This window comes from Bicyclus anynana, chromosome 8 (assembly GCF_947172395.1).
Source record: "Bicyclus anynana chromosome 8, ilBicAnyn1.1, whole genome shotgun sequence".
NCBI classification, from domain to species: Eukaryota; Metazoa; Arthropoda; class Insecta; order Lepidoptera; family Nymphalidae; genus Bicyclus; species Bicyclus anynana.
Genome location: NC_069090.1, coordinates 6,778,133 through 6,802,271, shown reverse-complemented (window position 1 = coordinate 6,802,271; position 24,139 = coordinate 6,778,133). Strand labels below are relative to the sequence as shown.

The window sequence follows — 24,139 nt, the reverse complement described above, 5'->3', positions numbered from 1 at the left end:
CTAGAAGCGGTGGTAGCGAAGCAGCGATTGATGAAGATAGTGTTGAGGCTAGTACAGGAGTCAGCGCGGGGAGGCTCGCTGCGGGGGAGCACGCGGGGAGCGGGGCGGGGGGAAGGCATGCTGGCAGGCATTGGGACAATGCTTGCTGTGGGAAAAAAATAACCGTTTTATAAATAAACATATTATTTATACTACAGCCTTTCTTGATGAGTACTGTTTACCAACAAACAAATTAAAAAGAGGGTATAAATCACACCCAATAATAATTATAATTAATTTCTTCTTAAATTCGTCTTCGTCATCAACCCATATTCGGCTCACTGCTGAGCTCGAGTCTCCTCTCAGAATGAGAGGGTTAAGGCCAATATTCCACCACGCTGGCCCAATGCGGAATGGCAGACTTCACACACGCAGAGAATTAAGATAATTCTCTGGTAGGTATGCAGGTTTCCTCACGATGTTTTCCTTCACCGATTTAGACACGCGATATTTAATTTCTTAAATTAATGAAAATAAATTTGATTAATAAGCTTAGAACAATTACATATGGTTAATATATTTTATATAACAATTTATACAAAAACCATACATAATTTAAAATAAATAAGTTAAGAAATGACATACATTTTCTACCTTCATTTATAATTTCTTTGTTGGAAACAGTACTTATCAAGAAAGCCTGGAGTACTACTTATTAGAAATATCCACCAATTTTTTTTGATTGTCTTTCCTCATAAAAAAAGGAATTTCAAAAAAGGCACTCAACATTCTTGTAACGTCTCGTGAATCTTGGTACTATACCTCGTAATCTATTGCACCGATTTTGAATCTTTTTTACCAATGGAAAGCCACGTTATTTGTAAGTGTCGTAGGCTATATTTTATTCCAGCATTCCCACGGGAGCGGGAACTACGCGTGTGAAACCACAGGACGTCTGCTAGTGGTAAGTTCAAATTAATGCTAGTGGTAATTGTTGTCAAACGTTGTAAGTATCTTTTTGTGAGACTGTCTGTTTGCGTAATTTCCGATTGCATTTGTGCATTGGCATGCATGCATCTCAACAACAAAAAAATACCTTAGTACCTACCAGATGGCGTTACAAATATGAAAGAAAAAAACTTTATTAATGAATTATGCCACACAACACAATTTGTTCTATTAATCGTCAGGACAATATTCTGCGATGTGTGGCATAACCCAGTAGGGAGCCAACTCAGCATAATGTTACATACTCTTTAAATGAAAAGAGCATGCAGCGCTGGTTTTCAGTTGGAGCTGTTGACCAGATGCCGCCACAAACACAGCACACAACAACCATGAAACATCTTTTATGAAATGTTATTTTAGTAATAAATAAAACAATTTATAATAAGTCTTACCTGCAGCACACAAAATATGGATATCACAAGCAAACCGTTCATTTCGAGGCGAGTATGTAGGGCACAGGCTCTGCGCTGTCCTATTATGTAGTAGGTGCTATATCCTATGTCGTAAATGTGTAGTTACGACATAGTGGTACAAATATATACTAAATTCCGATTCAATTAGGTAATCTATTGTAAAATATCTTACAAACTATTGTTAGAAATAAAATATTTTAAAAATACTAAACATTAATATAAGCATTTATAAACGCCTATCACTATCATTGTGTAATAAGTAGGTAAATGTAATATCAATTTTACACAATTATTTTAATACTAGCGGACGCCCGCGACTTCTTCCGCGAGAAAGTCGATGTAAATTTTCAACTAGTACTACCCCTAGCCTACCCTACCCCGTCCCTACCTATAAAGGCTGCACACGCGACGGAAGCTTAAAAAATGGAGTAATTTCTCCCGTTTCCCAACATTTCTCCTCACTGCTGTGCTCCTATTAATCGTAGCGCGATGAAAAGTATACTATAACATGCCCAGGAGTGTAAATAACAGTTGTACCAAGTTTCGTTAAAATACGTCAAGTAGTTTTTGTTTCTATAACGAACATACAGACAGACAGACAAAAATATTACTGATTGCATTTTTGGCATCAGTATCGTATCGTAGTATTAATAATCACGCCTAATAGTTTTTTTGGAAATATATTTTAGGTAGGTACCTACAGAATTGACTTCTACAGATTTATTATAGGTATAGATTTGTAAACGCTGCTTATTCTATAGTTTACTACCTACTTTTTTTCATTTTGATTGTGGTTGGCAAATAAAACTCAAATTAACGGCATCCGTACAATGTTTATTAATTTATTTATGTATTAGGTATAAACTCACCACTTATCGAGTAAATAAGAGACCTTTTCTACCGGCGACACAAAGTTTTACACATTTTATTAGTGTTATGTTTAATACATATATAAAAAGATACTAAACAAACCATTTTTATATTTTCACTACATTTGAAGACTACTTAAAATAAAAGCAGAAGTTTTAAGTAGTCTAAGAAAATGCTATTTATTAATCAATATAGATATATCTAGAAATGAAATGCAATTTAATTTATGGTACAATACATATTAGTATGCAACAAAATCATCAGGTAATCAATAATTTCAGTTTACGTGTCGACGGTAAAAATGTACGTGAATTTTTCAGGTAAGCCTTAATTTGAAGTGAGTGAGGGAGGGAAATGTACGCAGCAAATAGCATTGTTTCTAAACCCAAGGTCACAGCATCGGATTCTGGTGAATATTTGTCACAATCTATGTCGACGAGTCGATCATTTAATCAACGTATAGTCAAACTAGTGTTGTAGGCAACGCTTGATTTTGACTCTAAGTTAATTGACGTAGATTCCGATGTTATAGTCCTTTTCATGAAAAAAGTCCTCCAAACGCGGCGCTAATCTTACGGCCGTTTTCAATAACCTACCCAAAATTACGGATAGATAGCTATCCTCGATTATCAGTAACAGTCAAGCAAGAGTCAAACTATCTGTCAGTAGGTTAATGAAAAGTACATAAGAACAGAAAGATAGATTTTCTTAATTTTAGTAAGCGAAATGGCGGATAGATAGATTATTTAAAGCGGCTCATTGACATGTGGTAATGACGGTCTTATTGTCTGTGTAATGCGCTATTAATTTTAGTTCAGGTTTTAGCCGTGGGACTTCTTTCATGAAAAGGACTCTACAATATGTTTTTATCATTATCTGCAAAAATTATGACGCAAATGCTTAGTAGGAAGCAGGCCTCTGAGACATAGTTTGTTTATTCAGTATAAGTTTAACAGAAAATGTTTGACATAGTCGAAAGCCAATAACGATTACAACTAGGTTAAACTACAATATACAACAGCTCTTAAAATACTTTCTATAGCATGTATTTTTTACATTGTAGGTACAAGTGTTAGGTCTCTCTGTAATAATTTCAAGATTAGGAAAAATCTTGAAAAAAAAAATTGGTTGCCTGTAAAGTCGGTATACGGGCGAAAGTTTTACGTGACAACGACTTTGAGTGGTAAAATAATTTTAATGTGAATATTCATAATTTCAACCGGTGTGTATGCCTATCTCTCTCACTCTCTCTCTCTCGCTCTTAGGCGGGCTAACTGTGCTCGAGTGGAAGGGACGCGTGCCTTTCACTTTTTATGTCTGTCTCTCTCGCTCTTAGGCGGGCTAACCATGCCCGAGTGGAAGGGACGCGTGCCTCTCACTCGCTCTCATTGTGAGCGCATAACGTGAGCGGAGCGTAACGCAGTTTCTTGAAGTGTCACCCGGCAAACCAATTTATAAGACGTTGTCACGTCAAAAGGCAAAGATCTGAGAAAAGTTGTGGCACTTATTTTGTTAAAATCCGCACGAAGGGTACTTCTACTACAAAATTAATTTTCTTTGTTTAGCATATAAATCAATCTGTCTTTTAAATGATCTGTTGCTATTCACTATTTTGGTCTTTATTATCAACTAAAATAAACATAAAATCAATTAAGAAATGTCATCCATAAATGTCATGAAGTCCTTTTCATGAAAGAAGTCCCCCAGACGCGATGTTAATGTCTGGCGTTCATTGTTTGGTAATGGCGGTCATATTGTTATTTCTGTAAGGCGTTGTAATTTTAGTTCAGGTTTTAGCCGCGGGACTTCTTTCATGAAAAGGACTCTACTTTGTCACCGGATGACATTTGTTACATGACAGTGACATAATAGTGAATTAGCCCATTGAGATCATTTCAGAAAAGCATTCATAATTTATAGAGTCATTTCTATAGTCTGTATTTGGGTACAAATAGTCTAAAGTTAGGTATTTTAACTTTTCGAATTCACAATGCACAATATTTAATGTAACGCCCATTTGCTTATCGATCCCAGTTTTGAAATACACTAAATTGACAGTTTTAACTTCTACACTTTTCGATTTATTACTTATTGAAACAAGAAGACCTTTAATTTTAATTTGATAAATAGTCAATTCAGCTGCAGCCTATTTTATAAATTACACAAAATTGACAGATCAATAAAAAATTTAATAAATAAAATACAACCGACTTCAAAACCTAAAAACGTACCCACTAAACTAAAAAGCGAAAAATAACACCACAATATGTTCTACCTGCTGATCAGTATGAAGGCGGTGCTTAGCCAGTGTTGTCTTAATTCGAAATTTCTCCAGGATTCTATCATCAGATCTTGACATGATGGCAATGGGACCAAATGGGGACTATACCGTTTCAAACAAAAAAGAATTTTTGAAATCGGTCCAGGAGTCTTATTTATTTATTTATTTATATAAAGCACGCCAACAATACACATATTAAAGAATTCTGATATGCATATAAACAATAGGCGCACATAACAGTTATATAATTATTTGTCTTTGAGTCATCGGTGTCTCTCTCTACAGTCGGTCCCTCATGACTGAGGATCGTGACCACCATGGCGAGTCATCTTTTGGTATACAATGTTCCTCCATCGAGTACGGTCGCTGGCCATTTGGACGGCACTGTAAAAGGTGCGGGCTCCTGTTTCCTTGAGAAGATCCGACCATCGGGTTGGAGATCTACCTCGTGGCCGTTTGCCTTCCACATTTCCCACCATAATAATTTTCTCCAAGTTATCGTTACCACGGCGTGTGATATGCCCAAAATAACTGAGGATGCGCTGTAGACAGATGGTTGAGAGACGTGTTTTAATTTGAAGCTGTGAAAGAATTGATACATTTGTACGTTTGGCAGTCCACGGTATACGTAACATTCATCATCATCGGTGACACAGTCATCGGTGTACATACATAAAAAAAAATTAAAAAAAAAATACCGACCGAATTGAGAACCTCCTCCTTTTTGAAGTCGGTTAAAAAGTACTCTGCAGTAAAGATAAGCAGTACCTTTAAGTAATATTTTTACACCTGTCAATTTAGTGTAATAGGTTTTTGTACCAAAGGATATAAATTTAAAATTTGGTGATCTTCATCCATAGAGATCCATGATCCTCTGATATAGTATTAATAATAATTATTTATCCATTCTTACGATGTCTAATTAAGTCTAATATGTATTTATAATAAATAGTACCCCACCGTCATATTCAATACTCGTGTCAAATGATTTTTAATTTTCGTTTAATTTATTGGTTAAAATAAATATCAGATTAAAAAAAACATAGTCAAATTAATAACCTTCCTTTTTTGAAATCAGTTAAAATACAACAATCAACGTATGTATGATATAATTGTTTTATTATCAAGACAGTTTTGTTTAGGATTTAATAGTAAAGTAACATCACATATGCCTGTGTGTGTAAAGCACCAAAAACACAATTGTTAAATTACTCAAAGTGACACAGGTGGAGGGCGTGTGACATCGAAACCCGTTTACCAAAAGTACGTTGAGCCAAATCTGTTTTCGAAAGTATAAGCACATTCTTCATTTGAATTTTGCATTGCCCAAGTCAAAGAGAAATAGTAATAGTATTTTTAACAATTCCAACTGCTGCGTTTATAGAATACTATATTGCATTAGTATAATGCATTGCCTAAGACAAAGAAATAAGTCGATTATATTCAGTTTATAGAGCAATCTCTTTTTCTAGATCCTAATTAATTGAGGTTTTTTTGATATAATTTGCTTGTATAGGTGCCCCTATATAAAAAGACATAGAAATAATAAAAACAATTTATTTATTTTCACAAATATAATATATCTAATAATTTTACGTCTTCTTATGGATTGCCACAATTAAAAAAAAATAGTGATTCAAAATATTATGATAGAGGCATGTTTAAACCATGTTATTAGATAATATGAGATTTTTATGACATGATTAAAATATTTATAAATCTTTTTTAATTTATTTCATACTTATTATTGCTCCAGGATTTGTGATTTTAATGCTATTTTTCAAGCGTGACAAGCATGTCGATTCTATTTCTACAAACGCTAACGCTTCGAAAATAAAAAATATTATCGGAATGACATTCAGTATAGACAGTATAGTTATAGTATAGTTGTCGATCGTATGTCATTCCCAGTTCTGTTAGTTACGAAGCGTTAGCGTTTGTAGACAGAGAATCGACGTGCCGCATGGCTAAGGGCCCAGGTGACTCGTATGCCCGCTATTGTAGCGATAGCAAAAAAGTTGCACAAACATCTTTAAATTCACTTTTACAGTATACCTGTGCAAGTCTAAAGCATGCGAAAGTTGTGTATAGGCAACCTATTGTTCGTTTAATATAGGATGGTGTGGCTGACATATCAATGCTTATAGCTTGGCAACACTCCCGATGATCCGTGCGGGCCGGGAGGCGGGTGACGATGCCCCAAGCGCACGATTTCATAACCGCGCAGCCTTTCCCTCTGTCCCGCGCGTACGATTCCCGTCCCTGCCCGTCGCCCGCATATCATGGGAGGCAATCAAATTGACAACCTATAGTTAAGTTGGCTAACTCTTTAACTGACAATTGCTACTTAAATGTTATAGTTTTCCTTCTCATTTAATTATAAATCCAACTTTCTGTGATTTTTTTCACGTATCTATAAACCACCGATTAATTGGGGGGACACTTGACTTGTAACAAAAATTTGCACTTTGAACCTTAGTATTTCACAAACGGATCCCTAAATCAAAAATAGTATTTCACAGACCCCTTACCTATCCATCAATACCCCACATTGTGAGAAAAACGAGAAAAATAAATTCAGGTACCCCATTTTACAATTTTAACTAGCGTGAGTGTTATTTAAATTAATTTATTATAAAAAACCAGCACGGCATCAGATACCCAAATAAAATATTTCATTTTATGACTGTTGCCATTTGTAACACACTCATTGTATATTACAGATTTCTAGTAGTAATAGTCACTGAGCTAAACCGCGGACGGACAGACAGGCGGACATGGCCAAAACTATAAGAATTCCTCGTAAAAGTACGGACCCTAAAGAAAACTTCTTTCAAAAATAAATCAATACATAAAAGAGAAATTTGAAAAATATTAGCAGTTAGAAGCGCCATCTCTCGAGAAAACAACAAGACAATTTTGTTCATGAATTTGGGTTCTATGCTAGTCTTTTCTTTGGTCGTTGACTATGCCTTATTAGAAAACTCAAAATCACTCAGCGGGCGATGGAGCGAGCTATGCTTGGAGTTTCTCTGCGCGATCGAATCAGGAATGAGGAGATCCGCAGACGAACCAAAGTCACTGAAATAGCTCAGCGAGTCGCGAAGCTGAAGTGGCAATGGGCAGGCCACATAGTTCGAAGAGCCGATGGACGTTGGGGTCCCAAGGTGCTGGACTCCGCACCGGAAAACGCAGTGTTGGTCGACCCCTACTAGGTAGACCGAGGATATCAAGCGGGTTGCAGGGAGCCGCTAGCCTCCATGCAAGAGGCCTATGTCCAGCAGAGGACGTCAATCGACTGATAAGGTAAGGCAAGGCTAGTCTTTATGTAATCAGTCTGAGCATTCACCAGCGTGCGTAAAAGGGTTTAGTTCAAAAAAATCTCTAGTTGCATAACAACTGTCACCCGCACCATACTACATAGAACCTATTATAATCCTATCTCAGTTCCAAGTATCAAGACTCGAGTAATGTCAAGACGGTGGCGGTATACGTTCTACGCGAGGTACGAGTAGGTGTCGAGCGTGCCGGGCGCTCGCTCCAGGTATTGCTTGTCTATGAGCGCTTCGATACATTTCTTGATCATGGCGACAGATGGCGCGAACGAGCCGCGCGCCTGTGACACCACCTCTTGTATTAGTTCCGTGTGACGGAGTACCTGGAAACATCGTTTTGAATCATCGACCTCCTATTTAAAAGTGGACGCACAATCCCCACTCAATGAGTGTGAAACATAACTTCTTGGAACTCAATTCAAGTAGTCGCACTTGCAAATTCTACCTTAAACATAATACTTAAGGTTGATTTTGCTCTGAATTTGGGATTCTACTAAATGTTGAACTATATTTAAAGGCCTTTAGGTATAATTTTCTTTACCAATAATTCTAAAACGGTCAAAGCAAAATTGGTCAGTTTTTAAGTGAAATTTTCTACATGATTGTGCGTTTTTTTATTATAAGAGGTCAACGTTTTGAATGTATAATTCAAACTGATATTATAAAGAGGTAAGATTTGAGTTGATTTCATTTTTTGCTCTTTCATTTATTTCGATTTGACTCAAAAAATAATTCGACAGATTTAAAATATTCTTTCACCATTTAAAAGCTACATTTTCACTAAGTAACGTAGATTGTATTATATCCCAAGGAAACAGGAACTATGCAGATGAAACCGCGGAACGTCTGCTAGTGAATAATAACTTTATGCATCATCATCATGATAGTTTAAACTATGTTGTATCATGCGAACAAGGACGTATCTCATGAAGAGAAATAGATAAAATTTCGACCAATAGCGGCGCGACTGGGAATATCGCCATCCCTTTCATTTATTATCCCCGTACTCCTACGGGAACGGGAACCACGCGGGTGAAACCGCGCGGCGTCAGCTAGTCTCCTATGAAGTTGATATACTCACCTTTCTCTGTTTCATGATGCGAACGAGCGCCGCCTGTAGGTACATTTTCCTGTCGTCATCACAGTGCGCCGTCTCGCCGCTGCTTGTGCCGCTGTTTGTGCCGGTGCCTGAAATATCATCATCATCATCATCAATATTATAATCATCATCATCATCATCCATATTATCTATCTATCATGATCCACATAAAGGCACGGGTCATTTACAACAATAGTTTTTTACGCGCAAAGTAATTTTTTTTCACTAAACTGCTTTCGATGTGCAAGCCAGTTCGAAATTTAAATTAAACCTTTGATAAGTTACCTCTTTGGTCGCCATTGTTGTCATGTCTTTTACGGAGTAAAAGATCGTTCCATTTTTAAATTACACGAAAAATATGTTTTTATATATTAACTAGCGGACGCCCGCGACTTCGTCCGCGTGAAACTCGATGTAAACATTCAACTACCTCTACCCTACCCCTACCCTTAGGGGTATAAAAAACAGATATTGGCCTATTCTCATAGATACCGGATAAGCACAAAAAATTTCATCAAATCGGTCAAGCCGTTTCGGAGGAGTATGGCAACGAAAACTGTGACACGAGAATTTTATATATTAGATTTATTTGGCCGCTAAACACAACATGTGTGGATTTTCATAAAACTATTGCCGGCCGCTGCTCGACATTACAGCAAGTTCGATTTATCTCGAAGAAGGTTGTCAAAATAATACTCAAAGGAAATGGTCCAAAATTCTACGGAGCCCAGGATCAGTCATCGTACCCTAACGGAAATAAAAGAAGATATTTTTTTTTTTATATTTTTGATTATACAAATCTACGAATTTACTTTGATTCTTTCGAAATAATATTCATTATCTCCCAAGAAATGCAACATTAAGGCGGATAGATGACTTATTCAATGCAGTAATCGATTTGACGTTTGCTGTCAATTGTCATGTCATAGTTGCTCTATGGGCGCCATCTTGATATAGCTCAAAAACTTGTGTTTTCATTTTATTTAGTTAGATTTATTCACTTTAATAAATTTTATTAAAATCCTTGTATTTTTAAAATTTTAATGATACGGGGTACAAGAGTGGACCTGAAATGGACCATCTCCTTTCCAGGCATGTTTGCAAAAAAGTTATTTACCTTGATTAGGAGGTGCGGCCGCGCATGTCAGTTTTATCCTAGTCCTTTTGCAGGTGAAACTTAAATTCAACGCCAATTCGCCTTCGTCATTTTCCGGGGACTCCAAACGGAGGTCCCCCTTTGCGGTCAGGAGGCCCGCGTCTAGCAAAGGCTTCACGTGTCTGGACCAGGCCTCCTCTGAGACCTGCAAGGTCTCACGGGCCTCCCTCGCCGACACGACGTCTGCGTTCTCGAACATTAGGAGTAGTGCGCACTGTAGGATTATATTTTTTTTAATTTCTTACGAAATAGAGAGACGTATATCTTAGCATTCCATGGATTCACCTTGCGGGCGCCGGGTCCATCGCGTGGTAGAGAGAAAAACTCCGAGTAGAGTCCTGAACTTGTGACTACGGGATGTAGGGTTAAGGAAGTGTTGTTCTCCCTGCCTAGCCAAATTTGGTAAGATCCTATTAGAGCAGCTTTGGATACTCGATCTAATATAGAACTAACTGCACTTCTAGAGAGGTCAAGATTGTAAGCAAGTTATAGAGAGATTTTGCTGGTAATCCTTTCGCACTTACTTCTACGGCGTACAGACTAACTACATAGTCATTTTTAGTTAGTTCATTTGTTAGGTCATAACTACTAACTTTAAATTCACGAAGACTGAATACTAATTTGTACAAACGAAAAGGAGATTTAAACCCACGTCTTACTAGACACGGGCATAAGTCAGTTATTTCTGCATATTGTCTCCAAACAGTTAAAAAATCTTTTGTAGGTTTGGGTGTACTCTTCTATAACAAGATCCCCAAGACTGTGATGGACTTGCCAATGCACAACTTTAAGCAATGTGTTTAAAACATTTACTTAGTCGAGCTTCCTACACTATTGATGAGTTCCGTAACGATAAAGGTGCTTGGAGGCCATTGGATCAGCTTCCACCTTCACACAGGAAATAAAACTATAAGAAATTGTAATTGATATCAATTGTAAATTACAATACCGTACGACTTTTTCAAAAGAGCAACTTTTGAGTTTCTTGCCGGTATCTTCTCAGCAGAGCCTGCCTTCCGAACCGGTGGTAGAATCTTTACAAATAGTCAACTGACGTGTCAGTCAAAGCCGGCCGGCCCTAAGGCGTTTGTAACCCTCTATTCTATAATTTAATCTATTCTCACCTGAGGCGTGGTCCCGCTAAGGTGGTACATCCGCTGCGTGTATTTCGTCCTCAGCTCGCCGGTGCACAAGTGGTGCAGCCAGGCGAGGCGGCGGCCGCTGAACGAGGCGCGGTAGAAGGCCTCGAACAGTCTCGCCGGCCGCTCCAGCTGCGCGGGCGGCGCTAGCGGCGCCATCGCTCCGCCCAGCGGCCACGCGCCCGCTTGTAGTACCTACTCGCAAATTCAGCATTTGTCATTTTTTTTATGTATATATATTCATCATCATCATTAACAGCCGATCTCGAGCCGCGAGCATATCTAGTGGGGGATCGACCAACACTGCGCTTTCCGGTGCGGGGTCGCCATTCCAGCACCTTGGGACCCCAACGTCCATCGGCTCTTCGAACTATGTGGCCTACCCATTGCCACTTCAGCTTCGCGACTCGCTGAGCTATATCAGTGACTGGTTTGCGGATCTCCTCATTTCTGGTTCGATCACGCTGAGAAACCCCAAGCATAGCTCGCTCCATCGCCCGCTGAGTGACTTTGAGCCTTTTTATGTGGGCCACAGTTAGCGACCAGGTCTCGGATCCGTAAGTCATCACTGGCAACACGCACTGTTCGAAGAGTTTCGTCTTCAGGCACTGAGGAATTTTGGACGAAAGGATGTCGCGGAGTATAGATATATATTAAGTGTGCAATTTTGTATTTAATTTCAATTCAAAAAAATTAAATTTATGATCAAAAATTAATTCATAAGCAGACATGTACAATTATTTACACTAACTAAAACAATAATATTTAACTAAATTAACTACCTAAACCTATTATAAAAATGATATAATAAATAAAAATCTAGTGTCACAATATTTGTGGTAGCAGTCTTCATAAACGGCGCAACCGATTTGAATAAATATCCAAAAACAAGAGTGTGGTTAAATCACACGACTGAAGTAAAGCTTCTTTCAAAAATAAAAACGCCATCTATGAGCCACAGGCGTAACTGCATGGCAATAGGTTCTTGAACAAAAAGGGATTGTTTCAAAGTGCCATAAGAACGCCATCTACTGGTAGTTTAAAATAACAACCACTGTTTCACTGCATCTGTAGATGGCAGCACGCATCTTAAAAGCCTCGCTCGAATATACTTTTCGTAACGAACGAAGCAACTTTCTTCCCAAGTCAAGCGTGCATAAAGAAATTTTACTTGAAAAAATATTTATTCATTTGCTGATTATAGTGGATTATCATCATGATCAGCCGAAAGGTGTCCATTGCTGGAAATAGGTCATATAACCACCAGCATCAGCGGCTCTTTGCAGCCCGACCAACACTGCTCTTTCCGATGCAGGGTCGCCATTCCAGCACCTTGGGACCCAACATCCACCGGCTCTTCGAACTATGTCACTTCAGGTTTGCGACTCACAGAGCTATGTCAGTGACTTTGGTTCTTCTGCGGATCTCCTCAATTCTATTACATGTCTCTCAAAAAGCTAGTTGTTGTTTATTAAATGCAGGCTTCTAGGAAAGTCTTATTATAATGATTATATAAATGATAATTAACTGCATTATACGACTTGTGTACATACTTAGTTCTAGTTTCTAAACAAAATAAAAATAAACCTTTGCTGTGTTTGTTATGGGCTATTCTCGGACCAAGGCGCCTTTAAAATCCTCGTAACTTAAATTTTAAGTTTCCGACTATAATTACCACCATTAAATTAAATTATGACATAACTTGACGTTTCAAAAGTGCTTGAAAAATAAGCCTCATTAAAATAAATTAATTTTGAATTTGAATTTGAATTCTACAGATCTCATTTCTGATCACGCAGAGAAACTCCAAGCATGCAGGATACTTAGCATAAATTACCTGTATAAAGAAGCCGCTGTTGGTAGTCAGGTTGTTGTCCCTCAGATGCTGCTGGAACTTGGCGTTGAGGTCGGCGGAGACGGCCACGTCAGTGAACATGCGGTGCAGTTTGTTGGTGAACTCGTAACCGCACGCTGCCTTTAGACGGTTGATCATTGCCTCTTCCTGGTAACAACAAGGAACATATATCCTACTTCCTATCCTACTAATATTATAAACCCCTTAGCCCTTGACTACAATTTCACCTGATGGTAAGTGATGATGCAGTCTACGATGGAAGCGGGCTAACTTCTTAGGAGGAGGATGAAAATCCACACCCCTTTCGGTTTCTAAACGGCATCGTACCGGAACGTTAAATTGGAACGGTACGTCTTTGCCGGCTACTTTTTATCCCAAAAAAATCCAAGGTTTCCCGAGATTTGCGATAACTGATGATTTTGATGATATGATTGTTTGTTTGTTATTCGTTTTTGGATTTGTGAAAAACTAAATTCCATGTCAAAGATCGTGTGTCAATCTGAAGTTAAATAACAGTTGGATTCTACAAACTTTTAAATTTTAATTTGTATTAACAACTATTTATTTCGTTATCAATGAATTTGATGTTTAATAATTATATTAGATGGCTAATAGACTAAAGTTAGTAATCTATATCTATACTAATATTATAACGAGGTAAAGCTTGTGTATCTCTGAATCTACTGAACGGATTTTCATAATCGTTTCACTAACAGAAAGGCACGTTATTTACGAGTATTATAGACCATGAGATTAAGAAGATACCTGCTCCATGGATGCAGACAGCTGGTGTATGAGCCTTCTGGCCAGCGCGCGCGCATAGTGCTTCTGGAAGACGTCCTTGTCGTCCACGTATTTGAAGACGACGATGGCGGCGGCGAGCTTGTCGTCCGCCTCCGCGTCGGCCGCGCGCCGCCGCAGCAGCGCGTCGCAGTAGCGCGCCACCAGCTCGGGCGCGCGCGCGCACGACTCGCCCGACCAGCGCCGGTTCACCACAGCGCTGCACGCCTGCCCAACGACATTTGCCATTATACTGATTTTTTTTTTTTTTTTGGTACAACAAATAAATAAGATACGATACGATAAGATTACAATTAAAAACAAAATCAATTACTTACATAGAAACTTAATCGTCAACCTACACCCACAGAATTGAAATTTTTGGGGTGTGGATTTTCATCCTCCTCCTAACAAGTTAGCCCCGCTTTCATCTTAGACTGCATCATCACTTACCATCAGGTGAGATTGTAGTCAAGAGCTAACTTGTAAAGAATAAAAAAAAACCCACAGAATAATTAATATACAAGAAAGGTGAAGAGTCTACTAGATTCAAAAGCCACAAATAATTTCTTAATAATTAATTAATCAATCAGGAAGATGGTTTCAAACTAGCCAGCGAGTGGAACCCGGTGGTGTTAAGGATGAATTTGCTCTGAATTTGGGATTTTATTGAATACTAGCTGATGCCCGCTGGTTCCCGTTCCCGTAGGAATATGGGGATAATATATAGCCTATAAGTTTCCTTCCTGCCACGCGGGTAAAACCGCGCGGCGTCAGCTAGTATGAGATAATTTAATAGCATGTGACGTGAACTGCTTACTTTGTCCAAAGCTCCGACAAAGGGTTGCGCCCCACCGAACACGTCAGAGAACAGCTCGCTGTACTTGTGATGGAGCGACAGCATCGCTTGCACGAAGTGTGAATGAGCCTGTAAATAAGTATACACTTCTATTAGAAATAGCCGCATAGCGTTGGCTCCCAGCGGTTTGAGCAAGGCGTACATGCGCCGCAAGTCGTCCTGTCTCTCTATGCTGCCAGCGCTGGCCTTCTTCAGCAGGCGCTCGATGTCCGCATGCAGCGCGGGAAAGTGCGCGCACGCTTGCTCGTAATATGCGCTAACTGCCTCTATTGAGGACATGTGGAGGAAACTTGCCCTTGAAATGATTCTGCGCTGACCCAAAAACCCCAAAACGCAGCTGAGGTCTCATAATCTCATTAAGAAGGAGGAGCGTTGCGGTAGCTGGCATTCGAGACCTACAAGGATTTCTAATACGCGCATTTTTAAATACCAACCTCGTCCTTAGGATGTTCCGCGTCCAACAGAGCGATGCTAGCCTTGCTCGTAACATGCACTAACTGCCTCTATTGAGGACATGTTAGGTAAAGTTGCCCTTGAAATGATTCTGCGCTGGCCCAAAAACCTCGGTAACCCAACTGAGTTCCCATTAAGGAGGAGGAGCGTTGCAATAGCTGGCGTTCGAGACCTACAAGGATTTCTATACGCGTATTTTTAAATACCAACCTCGTCCTTAGGATGTTCCGCGTCCAACAAAGCGATGCTATCCTTGCTCGTAACATGCGCTAATTGCCTTTATTAAGGACATGTCGAGTTAACTTGCCCTTCAAATGATTCTGCGCTGGCCCAAAAACCCCGGTAACGCAGCTGAGGTCTTATTAAGGAGAAGGAGCGTTGCGATAGCTGTCATTCGAGACCTACAAGGATTTCTAATACGCGCATTTTTAAATACCAACCTCGTCCTTAGGATGCTCCGCGTCCAGCAGCGCGATGCCATCCCTCACGGCCTGCTGGTGAGCCGCATCCACCAAGGGCCGCATAGCGTTGGCTCCCAGCGGTTTGAGCAAGGCGTACATGCGCCGCAAGTCGTCCTGTCTCTCGATGCTGCCGGCGCTGGCCTCCTTCAGAAGGCGCTCGATGTCCGCATGCAGCGCGGGCAAGTGCGCCTCCACGCACGCTTGCTCGTAACATGCTCTGACTGCCTCTATTGAGGACGAGTGGAGGAAACGGCGCGCCAACGAAAGCTCGCGTTCGAGACCTACATAGATTGAAAATCACTTTACGCTAATAAACTGACAGAAATTATTACATAGGGAAAATTGTTACATCCCCTCCAAGCCAGTTTGTTCCTTTCTATTATATTATGAGTATCGACATTAAATATATTCCATTAAAGTTTTAATAAATGACTTTGGTTATGAAATCACACTATTATTATAATGGCGAAAGTCTGTGTGTGTAAGTGTATAAGTATGTTAATTCTTTACGCTGCGGCTACTGCAGCGATTTTTACAGATTTGGCTGAAATTTGGAATGGAAATATATTTTAATCTGGGTAACACATAGGCTACTTTTCATCACGGAAAAATCTACGGTTCCCACGGGATGCAACAGGAAGTACAAAAAGGGATTGTTTCAAAGTTCTCTAAAAACGCCATCTACTGGTGGTTTAAAATAACAAACACTGTTTCACTATGCCTGTAGGATAGCGATGACGTCACGTACCGCGCGGGGCCAACGGATTTAGCCAACCTATACCCTTGGGCTGAAAAGCCTAAACCCCGGGAGGAGTTGGAATAGAGTACCAGGGAAGCAAGATCCCCCGCGACGCACTGGTCGGAGAAGACCCACACGTCGTGCCTGTAGATGGCAGCAGACCAATCACCCAATCACACTTTTCGTAACTCGTTAATTTACTCCCCTAGTGAAGCGTGCGTAGAGAAGTTTTACACCAAAAGCTTACCATCGAGTACATATTTCATGAAGTGCGACACGTCCCCCTCGGCCAGCAAGTGCGCGGCGCGGCGCGAGTGGTGCGCGCTCGCCGCCGCCAGGAACGGCTCCAGCACCAGCTCCACGTACAGCGACAGCGGCGCGCGCACGCGGAACGCCTGCCGAAGCATTGCTGTGTACTTCAGTGCAAGCTCAGACCAATTACACAAGGACCTGTATCGCACTCATAGTCACGAACAAAATTGTCTGTCATTTTCAGAGGAAAACGAACTTAGATTTCGTGTATGTCTTATACTAAACTAGAAGTTTTTGTCCGTTTTTTACACCATTCAATTACACAGAAAGATATTTCTACGGAGCTCTTTAACCGACGAACACGATTACAACTATTTAACATCGATACTATAGAGACAGTTTTTATAATCGCATTAGATCGTTGATCATATACTTTGACAGAAAAGTAACATCAAACGAGGCAGGTCCTATACAATAATTGGTCTGAGAGTGCAAGAGTCAATAGGCATCATCAGTAGCAGTGGCGTAGTTTGTCTTGGAGGGGCCCTGTATCAAAATAGTTGGGGTGCCCAAAAGCGAGCGGCAAAACTCAAAAATCTCTTTAGCTTTTTATGTTTTTTTTTCTCTGAGAAGCATTGTTGATTAAATTTTTGCTTTCACACTTACGGGGCCCCTGTAGTCCGGGGGCCCCGTAAGTGTAAAACGTATCTTGTGAAAATGTCTCTTCACAAGGTACTGCTGTACCTGGCGGCAACCAGTATTGGAGGGGAAATCTATACAGTGCCGATCATAACAGATCAGAAGCGATCACGTGATACCTCTTAGGGAAGTACTGGTGACAATATTATAACGTTACCTGTACGTGCACGGTGCTGTGTATGGCGCTGCGCAGAGTGTCGGCGGTGGAGGGGTCGGGGGAGGAGTCTCGCGCCGCGTTCAGCGCCGCCACCAGTCGCGAGCTGAGCGCCGTGGCGAGCGGACGCACTAGCACGCGCTCCCACGTCACCAGACCTAGCTCGCCCACCTGACGAATAACATGAATAGTTTAAAAAAACACGATACCCATATCATGGGGGTGCATTTCAAATAGCCTGTTCGCCATATTGGATATAAGTCACGTGACTATTTTTTTCGTATTCCTGACAGCAGACTCTTCCATTTGATATCCATATCATGGGGGTGGATTTCAAACAGCTAGTCCGCCATCTTGGGGAGGTCACCATATTGGATTTGTTTCTTAGCTAGTCGTGCATTGTCATCAGAACTCAGAGCGTGTGCAAAATTTTATACTAATCGAAGACCGGGAAGTGGGTCAAATTAAGATTCCAAGATTTTTTTACATACACACATAGTTACAAGTGAAGCTAAAATAAGCGTATTAAAAATAGAAAAGGGGTCTGCCAAACAATCTTACTAATTGAGATCAATCTTAGCAATCCATGGATTCACATTTCACGGTGCGGGTGCCGGGTCCATCGCGTGGCAGAGAGAAAAACTCCGAGTAGAGTCCTGGACTTGTGGTCAATGGATGTAGGGTTAAGGAATTCCTTGATAATCGATTAACACTCCACTTCTACGCTCCACAGAATGCTGCAGTGGACTTACGTAACAGAACCCTGATTTAATGATGACATTTGTAATTAAATAGAGAACAACGACAACTTAGTCCGCCCTGAGACTTCCTTAATCCAGCCCTGTCGCAAAATCAGTTTTTAGCGGACTGCTAATAACTATAAACCACCACTCCACAATATTTCTAGCGGTTATCGATATTTCATGTTTACCTTTCACTTTTATATATACAAATAATAATTTTACTGAGAAATCCAAAATATGCATGATGTAAATTACTTAATTAATGACTAAACTAAAAATTCAGTTGTTTAATACACACCTCCAACTGTCTCGAATCGTGTTCAGGACAGCTGACAGTCGCAGAAGAGCCGTAAATTATTTCCGCATCTGAAACCTGAATAAATATTCCGCTCAAGTATATATCTTCTTTGTAAGCCCGCTTTTATCTTAGTTAACATTAGATGAGATTGCAGTCGAGGGCTAACATCTTTTTTCTCTTGTTCCTTTATCTATCGGAGATCAGTCTCTGGACCTTAATCCGATCAAATGACTGCTTACATTGATGTAGCGTCCCTCCAGGAATGAGTATATATGTATTAATATCACAACTATATATTAAAATTAAATATATTAAGTTAATTATTAACTACAAATTCCGCCTGAAAAGGTCACAACTTGCCAATATAGTATATATGTATATACTATATTGGCAAGTTGTAAACTTTTCAGGCGGAATTTGCAGTTCCTAACTTCTAACAATTTGACAGCCAGGTTGTTTTTACGGCGCTCAAGCCTCTGTTTGAAGGCCTCTAGTGACTTGGAGCTAACTTGTCACTGAATAAAAAAAAATACTTCATAATAAAGTAGGGTAAGATTGCCTAAGGAAGACAGACCTAAGATATTATAATAAAGTTTTTTTCTAGTCCTATTTTAGTAACAACAACTTTACCCTACTTTATTAACAATAGTATAATGTGTATGGAAAGCTTTAAACTAACCTTCTGTCGTTTGACATGCTGTAGGTTGAGGTAGGAATACAGGGAGTTGAGGTAGGCCACGCCCTGGCTGTACTCGTGCCAGGCTGACACATATCTGTTCAAAAATATATGAATTATAATCAAACTACAAGTTGTAACTAAGTTGGGGCATTGGCAAGATTACATACATTATTATAAAAGTAAATGACAAGGAGCGAATACATATTGGGGTACCAAAGTGCTGGAATGGCGACCCCGCACCAAAAAGCGCAGAGTTGGTCGACCCCTACTAAGTGGACCAAGAAGCTGCTGAATGCTGGCGGCTCGAGACCGTTTTGTTTGTACGGTCCATGCAAGATAAATATTTCCAGTACTGGACGTCCATCACTTTTAATGATGATGATGACGATGAAATGACAAAACAAGTTTTATCTTACCTGCTAAGAAGACCATCGTTATAGTCACTACTTTCCAACGGTGCTGAACGTTGTACTCTTTGAAGCAAACCCCCCACATGCTCTTCTAGAAAGTTCCTGTCAACAAATTGTGCTATTTTAGTATCTAAATTATGGGATGCCTGTAGGCCTAGCATGCGACCAAACACATTTCTCTTGAAGACATATTAAAGAGAAATGTCTAACGGCTGGAATAGTTATCCTCATCTCTTTCATCCCAAGTAGGGAATTTGATACCCGGTTTCATTATGCCTATAGATGGCAGCATGCATCTTAAAACCTTTTCGTAATGCCAACAAACTTACTCTACAAGACAACAGTGCATAAAGATTTACTTAAAAAAAAAAATAATGGCAGTATAAAAACCTGGTCTCGTCGTAGAGACGATCGGCGAGCGGCTCGGGATGCGCCACACACAGCGCATACACGTCCGAGAACCTGGTGTTCCAAACGCCGCGCTCAACTGCCTGTAATGCCACTACCCCGGCCACCTGGAAGAGTATCAAAGTTCATTTGTCAGTTCTTTGTTTGCGTCTGACTGCTATCTACCTGATGCTAAGTGACCATGTAGTCTAACATGGAAGCAGGCTTACTTGGAAGAGGAACAAGTTACTACCCATGCGTCTGATCGGTTTCTATACAGTATCATACCGGAACACTAAATTGCTTGGATGTTTGCTTGTGGTATATCTTTGCTGGTAGGTTGATAACAACCTGAGTGAGTTCAGGAGATTTTGTTTAATTTCGAAAATAAAAGCTCCTGAACTGACTTGAGCTGGAAATTGGACAAAGAATGTCTCTGTTGAGATCCACAGCACACCCAATTGCACCAGACAAATGTTTTCAAAGACAGTCATTAATTTTTTTAGATTTGGAGTGTGTTGTTGAATGTTGTAAATACTTGGATTATTATTTTAAGATATTTATTACTGACACATGGTGGGTAATTATATAAAAAGTACCTGACGCCCTGCAGTCTCTTAATAATATTATAGTATAGATATGTCAAATCAAATTAATGTCAAATTCCCCAGAAAACTGTAAGTTTGACAAAGATAAAAGACCGCCACAACTTTAGATCCAGTCTTGGCCACAGGGTCAGAAAAGTTTGGGTGACCACCAAACTTTACCTTTGGTATTTCATTAAAGCTACACCAAAAATATCTGGACCATGGTGTGTTTCAGGAGCAGCATATAACCTTAAATTGTCAAGCTTTGAAGTGCATTTTTTAATAATTAAACCAAATATTATATATTAGAAACATATCATGAGAACTTATGTCCTAAATTACCAGATACATTTGTGGCAACTCTTTGTTAGATACACTGTTTTTAAAGCATATTTATTTACTCTAGTGAGACAAACAAATTCAAATAGAATTATATGGCAGAAGTAGTTTATCTACTTACAGTCTCTTTGAGGCTAGCCCACATCTCCTGGAAGTCCACATTCCTTGGCTTAAGAGACATCACTTGCATCTCAGTTCATGTACCTGTAATAATATATAAGAAAAAATATTTCATGAGGTATAGGTATTAGGTGTAATGGGGAAACCTTTAACCAAAAGTCTGATGATTATAATGTATAAGAGTGATTTACTTAATCTTCAAGTATTTTAAATGTGCATTAGTAAAAACAAGGGTGCAGTGGAAGCAGCTGGAGGAGGCCTATGTCAGGAGACTCTCAGTCAGTTTATACTTGTAAACAGATCAAACCTAAAACCTATGTAACTAAACGCTGTTTGAAAAAAATAGCTATTTTATTTATTATTAAATTATTAGTTAAATAAAATAGGTAGAGATGGTCCAGGTTAATATCCATTTGTAAGACTCCATTGATTGCTACATTAGTTTGATAAAAGTTAGGAACTGCAGTCAAAATGGCAAACATCCAAATCCAAAAAAAATGCAACAATCACAGAGGATACCATGTGTTTCAAATAAAGATGATTTTTATAATGGCATTGATAATTTAAAAAAATATATACAATTTGTCTGCTGTAAGGCTGTGCCAAAAATGTCAGTTGACTGACCGGCTATTAAGAATGACATTCAATAAAGACTGTTTCATATAAAAAAAAAACACTCTTCATATGAGACAATCTTATTTTAGATCACATCAATAAAGAATTGATAATGCTGTAAAATTGTAGTTCTTCTATTCCTTTAAAACTGAAGTTTGCTTTCGGAAGAAGTACTTAATAATAATCATAATAATTGTTTCATCATCATTATCAATCCATATTCGTCTCACTGCTGAGCTCGAGTCTCCTCTCAGAATTATTTGCACAAAATTTATAACTTGCTTAAAAACCTTGGCCTCTCTAAAACTGCAGCAAGTCCTATATTAAAATGGGTGTTCAAAGCTGTTCAAATAGGATCTTAACAAATTAGGCTAGGCAGGGAGAACAACACAAACGGAGAAGGGAAGTGTTAATCGATTGTCAAGGAATTCCTTAACCCTACATATTTAGTGGCCAAGTGTGGAAAATGCCCAGGAAAGAAGAACCCTACATCCATTGGTCACAAGTCCTGCATATTGCTCAGAGTTTTTCTCTCTGCCTTGCAATGGACCCGGCACCTGCACAGTGAATCCATGGATTGCTAAGATATACATCTCAACATAAACATAGTAAAAAAGTAGTAAGTTGAAGTACTAATGGATTTGTGTGTTAATATAAAAGAAAGACAACACAACATACATTGCATTGTTCAATTATTTGAAGCATTATAGAGGAAGACTACATTTAAACTTGGTTATTATCATGGAACCTTTGCTTAGCAACCACAAACAGGCCAATGATAATAATTAATAATGTTTTTTCACAGCTGATGCTCCTTTACCTTTTACATACCAGTCACACATGCACCTGTTAAATGCTAAATACTTGTCTGTAAACTTTCTTCATCATTATTATAAGCCTGTAGTACACATTTCATACATTTCATGCAGTATCACAATAATAAAATTTTAAAATTATTAGGTTAACTCTTTCACAAAATCCAAAATATTGCTTTCAATACTACACAGACAACACTTACATCCAGAGTTGTATCTGAAATACTTTATATAACTATCAAATAATTGCTACTTGTCTCTCTTATTTACTGTCAAGTCATTAACAAGGTAAGTGATAACCTTGAACTAGAAATTATTCATTGTTTGTGTTATTATTACTAAATTGTGAAGAGCCACTGGGTCTTAACACCTAGAACTAACAATATTCAGTACTAGAAGTCCATGATAATAACCTAGCAGAAAATCTTATATGAAAATGGAAAATTATCTATTTGAGTACGTGATAGAAGTTTCTGAGACAGGTCTTGGATCAGGCAGCCTGTTTGGCACTCAGCAACAGTCTTGGCATCGTGACAAGATCGCAACAAAACAGGAATAAAGCGCCCTGACCAAAATTACTCAGCATTATCAATTCGACACATAAATAATACGCCACAAAATTTAATAACACAAAAAGGTAAACATTGCATGTGTACTCACTTCGGTCCTCTGTCTTTAATAGAAGCAGTATAATTCTAGTTCAAAATACGTTTTAGCTTCGTAATTTGTGAAACATAATCAAACGAAAATAATTCATGAAATTCGCAAGTTGATTTATTTCAGATTCAGTCACAGATTCAGTTTGACATATATATTTTTTTTAATTTGTATTGCCCTCAGTGCCTCAGAGTCAGGCCCACAGATTGCTAATCAGTACTCAACTTAGACAGGGAAGTAAATAGACGCATCGTCATCCGTCGCATTTTTTAATAAAAAAAAAACAAAAAAGTACAATTTGAACTCATTTGATTTTCTAACTAGGAATATTTGAGTGCTTTTGCCTTTTGCTTTTGTCGCCAAGTTGCATGGCGGTGTTGCTAGCAATGACTGTTGAACTCTGTTGAACTCTTAGACCAAATACCTATAGACTTGTATCGCAATTCGGACCCAAATTCACCAAAAAAAATTATTTGTAGTTTTTGAGGGGGACTATGACGCCGAAGTAAACTTCAAAATATTGGACCCCATACATAGGTATTTTATATTTTTACTGTTTAAACAACTACACACACGTGTAATTTTTAGACGGACTAACAAAAACAACGCCTTGCACAGAATATTCAATTACTTGATCGATGTTTTGCTATTCTGGTTGGAGAATCGCTCTGAATAACCTGACGAACCTTGCCGTAGGGTTTATTGTTAGGTTCAGAACGGCTACAAGAAGGTTTGATGGGGGAACACTGTGAGACAAAATTGAACCACCGGAAGCACGAAATCACTAGAACCTATACATATTTTAACACATGAATAACTTAGACAACACGTCTTTGTTGCATCGGGTAGCACGATGATGTAAGATTTGTGTATTGACTAATGGTCAACTGGACACAAATCTCGTTCTAACGAAATAGCATTGAAAAAATTTTAACGGGATAAGATGTGGTGAATAAT

General features: G+C 39.0%; 1 protein-coding gene across 1 annotated transcript; it reads right to left on the bottom strand.

Moving 5' to 3' along the window:
• Positions 1-2,213: 2,213 nt before the first annotated feature.
• LOC112052813 (cullin-2) lies at positions 2,214-23,344 on the bottom strand. The gene is made up of 16 exons (XM_024092034.2): positions 23,186-23,344; positions 21,097-21,179; positions 20,053-20,177; positions 19,669-19,764; positions 19,253-19,346; positions 18,574-18,648; positions 17,536-17,703; positions 16,675-16,822; positions 15,668-15,969; positions 14,736-14,843; positions 13,901-14,143; positions 13,118-13,282; positions 11,266-11,475; positions 10,103-10,355; positions 8,968-9,074; positions 2,214-8,209 (listed from the first exon to the last, which is right to left on the bottom strand). The coding sequence occupies exons 2-16, from the start codon at positions 21,163-21,165 to the stop codon at positions 8,048-8,050; spliced, it is 2,325 nt and encodes a 774-aa protein (XP_023947802.1). The 5' UTR covers positions 21,166-21,179; positions 23,186-23,344; the 3' UTR covers positions 2,214-8,047.
• Positions 23,345-24,139: the final 795 nt, after the last annotated feature.